The sequence below is a fragment of the Schistocerca nitens genome, chromosome 8, assembly GCF_023898315.1.
Source record: "Schistocerca nitens isolate TAMUIC-IGC-003100 chromosome 8, iqSchNite1.1, whole genome shotgun sequence".
NCBI classification, from domain to species: domain Eukaryota; kingdom Metazoa; phylum Arthropoda; class Insecta; order Orthoptera; family Acrididae; genus Schistocerca; species Schistocerca nitens.
In genome coordinates this window covers 178603985-178609984 of record NC_064621.1, presented here as the reverse complement: position 1 = coordinate 178609984, position 6000 = coordinate 178603985, and the positions used below count along the sequence as shown (strand labels likewise).

The 6000-nt window shown below is 41.2% G+C and overlaps 1 protein-coding gene across 1 annotated transcript in view; it reads right to left on the bottom strand.

The window, feature by feature from the left end:
• Positions 1–1738: 1738 nt before the first annotated feature.
• LOC126199356 (probable cytochrome P450 6g2) overlaps positions 1739–6000 on the bottom strand; it is a 76874-nt gene continuing 72612 nt past the window's right edge. Inside the window, exon 9 of the mRNA XM_049936219.1 lies at positions 1739–2059. Within this exon, the coding sequence (XP_049792176.1) occupies positions 1890–2059 (170 nt within the window). The 3' untranslated portion in view covers positions 1739–1889. The remainder of the gene's footprint in view (positions 2060–6000) is intronic.

Genomic DNA, 6000 nt, shown 5'->3' with positions numbered 1-6000 from the left:
GTGCAGAGGAAAAGCTTGGACTGTCATCATAAAACATCATAAGAAAGATTGTGTGAAGTGCCTCAGACCAACACGGCAAATCGGTTAATGTTACCCATAGTCATTTATGTGGAGTTACCTTTAATACTGTGTGAAAAGATATTAACTTTTTTTTGCTCAAATAGGACTATGAAGTCGAGTGCTCTGTGAGCCTATGTATCACCAAATGATAATCTGAAGGTTTTTTCTGTGGCTTATGCGTTTTTCTTATTTATTTATTATGTCACTCTGCGTTTCATCCAACTGTCCAGTTTCTGATGCCACTCAATCGCTCATAGTTTTTTCCTAACTACGACATGGTTTGTGTGTTATGTATCCACCCATTCACTAATGTATCATGTCTTTTTTGTTTGTTTATCTTGTATTATGCATTTCATCACTTCTCAGTTGTCATCGCAAAGAGACGTTTCGATCATAACTGTGTCTATAACCTCCTTTTAAATATTTTTATTTCCCGTCATGTTATGGTGTGATTTAGGTAGCGTACATAGTTGCAGTCCCTTTTTGAGAATCCTCATTCACTTGTCCTTATTACTGAGAATAAATTAACACTGTACTACAGTCAGTCAATGAGTTCCCCCTTCGCCAAGTTAGAAAGCCAGGAGAATATCTCAGTTTGTATAAATATATTTTCCTACATCTTCGACACTGCCACTAAATGTACGTCTTACACTTATCTGTCTGTTACTGTTATTTCTGTGTGTGTGTTCTGTCAAACAAACTGACACATCCACTTGCTGAAATTTTGTAAGAAACACTTACTGCTGACTGTATTTACAGATGTGGATGCTCCTCAAAATTGGGTACTAATGTTGTATATTTATCTCTACATTATCATTACTTTTGGGTGTACTTTCTCCAAGTGTACTTTCTCCAACAAATTAACACAACCAGCTATTGAATTTTTTGATTATTGTTGTCGTATGGTACATTGAATGTACAGTCAAAGGATGATTGTCACCAATGCTAGTTAAATGTTTGTATATATTGGTACATTTACATGAACGTCACGTCTTGTTAGAATGTTATATAATTAGAGAGATGGATCTCTAAGTACTCGGTGACCTTTAAAGAAGAATTATGCTAATGTGATAGTACACTTGTAGGAAGGGGGTATCCAATTACTCCCTCCTAGCTTTTATATCCATTTTTGCAAGTTTTGTAAGATTTATATGAGCTATTTCACCTAGTTTCATCCTTCAGGCAGATCTTGGCACTTGTATGATTATGTTCAAGAGTGATGCCACATTACAGTATACAACTAAAGGAAACATTTAAGTGATTATTTAACAAATCGTATATGATGAATTTGTTGTACTCTTGTGTTGACATGTTTGAGTTTGCCATACTTCCAACACTGCAGTCTATTGATATTTCTCTTCTTCCAAGATAATTAAAATTTTATGTTACTCCAGAATTTGGGCCTTTATCTTCTGACAGAAATTAGGTCACTTATTGTTGTATGAACGTTCATCTTTAAACTTAGATGATGTTACAGAAGTTAAACTGCAAATATGATTACTGAATCTAAAGCTTTACTTTGTAGTGCATGTTAATGACATATCAGAGGCAGTTTATTAAAACAAATTTCTACTCAGGGTAAACAAATAAAAATAGACTTTATCACCCACACCACTTGCTTGGAGAACATTCAAAGGCATTGAAACAGAAGAGAAAAACATATAAAACAAAGTCCACATTGTTGTAAATGTAAGAGTGTTTATTAATAATAATTATCCACATTGGTCATAAGTGAAATGTCACATTTATTGTATGTTATGTACAACTCAGCACAGCACATATGAAACCTCGAGGATTAGAATGTATTACACCCGCTTTGATTGGCACAGTCAGTGATCCAGAGGTTGGAACCGGAGCCATAATCCGCCCTTGGCGGTCCTCAGGAACCCTCTGGGATCCAGTTGGAGAGGCACTGGAGTTCGTGGGGTGGTGGTGATCTTGAAGTTCAGTACTAGGGTGGCGAGGCCCATCTTCACCTGCGACTGCGCGAAACGTTGTCCTGCAACACACCGAGAACACACTTCAACCAAACTGACATCCGAATGCACAGAAAACAGCAGACTTCCAATAATGTATGCTCTAGACGTACACATCCAGAAACTTCTTCGTCAACTCCATGTCAATAATAGCAGTAGACCTCTTACGTTGATGAAAGCTTTCTTCGCTTGTGCAAAAGGGGCAATAAAATAAGTTTCCATTCGAAGACCACACTAACCTGTTGCCAGCATACCGCTGCTTGTTTACCAGCATCGGAATAGCGCCGGGTTCCATATACACTGCATCAACGCAGTCCAATGGAAACTTTTTGTTGGTTATTATGCTTCTGCTATCTTCCCTGGCTTCATCCATCCAGTGTTACCTTACTTTCACTCCTTCCACTACTGTGCAGCTTATAGTTTTGATGACAAGTAAGTCGTTATTCATCTTTATACTAGTCCTCAACGTGCTCGCCTTCGCTCTGTGTATGCTTAAGCCATATTGCACACTAAGTACGTCGTCCATTCCTTTAATCTTGCCTTCTAGGTCCCCCTTAGATCTGGCCAGTAGGGCTACATCGTATGCGAATCTTATTTCGTGAACCTTTATCCCTCTTCGGAAACCGTGACCTCGGCATACAACTTGAACAACAGGAGTGATAGGGTGCGACCACTTTTGTTACTTCACTTGTGTTTTGTGTATGCTGTGAGTTATTCGTCCTTTCTTGATTCTAGCTCAACTCTTTTAAGAATTTTTACTACTGTGTTATTCATAAGAAACTCTCGGGCTTCAGAAAACGACCTTGACAGGATTCCGAATCTGATGAATGTAAGGGCTCACAAGGAAACACACGCGAGAAAGTGCGCGTTCTACAGAAATAAATATGATGAGCCAATTAGGAAGCCCGTAGCAAGGATTTTAAATGAACATTCTTCTGTAGCGTGGCTGCCAAGACGATTGCCGGGTCTCATGCTCTACCATTTCTGAAGGCTACAACTGACTTAGATTTTATCTTTCAAAGAAAGATTCATCGCCGCGCGGAATTAGCCGAGCGGTCTCGGGCGCTGCAATCATAGACTGTGCGGCTGATCCCGGCGGAGGTTACTGTCCTCCCTCGGGCATATGTGTGTGTGTTTGTCCTTAGGATAATTTAGGTTAAGTAGTGTGTAAGCTTATGGACTGATGACCTTAGCAGTTAAGTCCCGTAAGATTTCACATACATTAGAACATTTGAAAGATCCATCCTAGTGTCTCAAACAGTACTGTTTTATGGCAGATAGGTGAAAGGTGGTGGAACGAAGTGAGTTCTTCATCACTTACCTGGTTTCAAGGAGGGTTTTCAGCTCTGAAGAAGTACCCTGAGGTGACAAAAGGCAGGGGATTGCTCCTAATACCTTGTCAGACCCCATTTTGTCCAGTGTAGTGCACCAACTCCACGCGGCGTGGACTCAACAAGTCGTTGGAACTCCTACAAAGAAACACAGAGCCGTGCTGCCTCTATAGCCGTCCGTAATTGCTAAAACATTGCTGGTGCCGGATTCTGTGCACGAACTGACATCTCGATTAAGTCCCATAAATGTTCGATGGGATTTATATCGGGAGATGGCCAGATCATTCCCTCGAATTTTCTAGAATGTTCTCCAAACCTGTTGTTGTTGTTGTGGTCTTCAGTCCTGAGACTGGTTTGATGCAGCTCTCCATGCTACTCTATCCTGTGCAAGCTTCCTCATCTCCCAGTACTTACTGCAACCCACATCCTTCTGAATCTGCTTAGTGCATTCATCTCTTGGTCTCCCTCTACGATTTTTACCCTCCACGCTGACCTCCAATGCTAAATTTGTGATCCCTTGATGCCTCAGAACATGCCCTACCAACCGGTCCCTTCTTCTTGTCAAGTTGTGCCAAAAACTCCTCTTCTCCCCAATTCTATTCAATACCTCCACATTAGTTATGTGATCTACCCATCTAACCTTCAGCATTCTTCTGTAGCACCACATTTCGAAAGCTTCTATTCTCTTCTTGTCCAAACTATTTATCGTCCATGTTTCACTTCCATACGTGGCCACACTCCATACAAATACTTTCAGAAACGACTTCCTGACACTTAAATCTATACTCGATGTTGACAAATGTCTCTTCTTCAGAAACGCTTTCCTTGCCATTGCCAGTCTGCATTTTATATCCTCTCTACTTCGACCATCATCAGTTATTTTACTCCCCAAATAGCAAAACTCCTTTACTACTTTGTCTCATTTCCTAATCTAATTCCCTCAGCATCACCCGACTTAATTCGACTACATTCCATTATCCTCGTTTTGCTTTTGTTGATGTTCATCTTATATCCTCCTTTCAAGACACTGTCCATTCCATTCAGCTGCTCTTCCAAGTGCTTTGCTGTCTCTGACAGAGTTACAATGTCATCGGCGAACCTCAAAGTTTTTATTTCTTCTCCATGGATTTTAATACCTACTTCGAATTTTTCTTTCGTTTTCTTTACTGCTTGCTCAATATACAGATTGAATAGCATCGGGGAGAGGCTACAACCCTGTCTCACTCCCTTCCCAACCACTGCTTCCTTTTCATGCCCCTCGACTCTTATAACTGCCATCTGGTTTCTGTACAAATTGTAAACAGCCTTTCGCTCCCTGTATTTTACCCCTGCCACCTTTAGAATTTGAAAGAGAGTATTCCAGTCAACATTGTCAAAATCTTTCTCTAAGTGTACAAATGCTAGAAACGTAGGTTTGCCTTTCCTTAATCTTTCTTCTAAGATAAGGCGTAAGGTCAGTATTGCCTCACGTGTTCCAACATTTCTACGGAATCGAAACCGATCTTCCCCGAGGTCGACTTCTACCAGTTTTTCCATTCGTCCGTAAAGAATTCGCGTTACTATTTTGCAGATGTGACTTATTAAACTGATAGTTCGGTAATATTCACATCTGTCAACACCTGCTTTCTTTGGGATTGGTTCGCGGAAAATTGTGGCCTGGTGACATGGCGCCATTGTCATCCATAATAATTCCATCGGTGTTTGGGAACATGGAGTCCATGAATGGCTGCAAAATGTCACCAGGTAGCCGAACATAACAATTTACTGTGAATAGTCGGTTCGGTTCGACAGAGTAGCCAGTCAATTCCATGTAAATACACCCCTCACCATTATGGGTACAGCACCAGCTTCCACAGTGCCTCGTTGACAACCTGGGCCCATGACTTCGTGGGGTCTGCGCCACACTCAAATCCTACCATCAGCTGTTACCAACTGAAATCGAGATGTCTGACCAAGCTACGGTTTTCCAGTTGTCCAGGGTCCAACCGGTATGCTCACGAGCCCAGGAGCGGCGCTGCAAGCGATTTCGTGAAGGTAGCAAAGCACTCGCGTCGGTCGTCTGTTGTCATAGCCAATCAACGACATATTTCGCCGCATTGTCCTAACAGATACGTTAGTCGTGCGCCCCACATTGATTTTTGCGGTAATCTGACGCAGCGTTGCTTGTCTTTTCGCACTGACAAATCTACGCAAAAGCCGCCGCTCTCGGTAGTTAACCCTAGGACGCCTAAGGGGGGTGGGGGGGGGGGGGTTCGTTGAACCCACAATTTTTTTATGTCCCCTGCTTCTGCCCAAGTAACTTTCATACTACATATTCCCTTTGAGTTATTGTTTGTTGGCTATTTTATGAAACGTTAGTGTCAATATATTTTATAGAAAATTCCTGCTTTGAAAGAAAAGATAAATAAACTTATTATGGGTCCAACAAACCCCCCACCCCCTCCTTAGGCTTCTATGCTATAGGAAATTTCCCTTAGTAGGATTTCGTATTTCTCATCTCTACAACAATGCAAGTTAGTTTCTTGTTGGTTGGTATTCTTGATATTCACAACAACTGGTTTACTTTCAGAGCAAGTGATTGTTGATGTCAGTCAGCTATTATTTATCTTGTAAACTTGCAGTGAGTTAGTGCA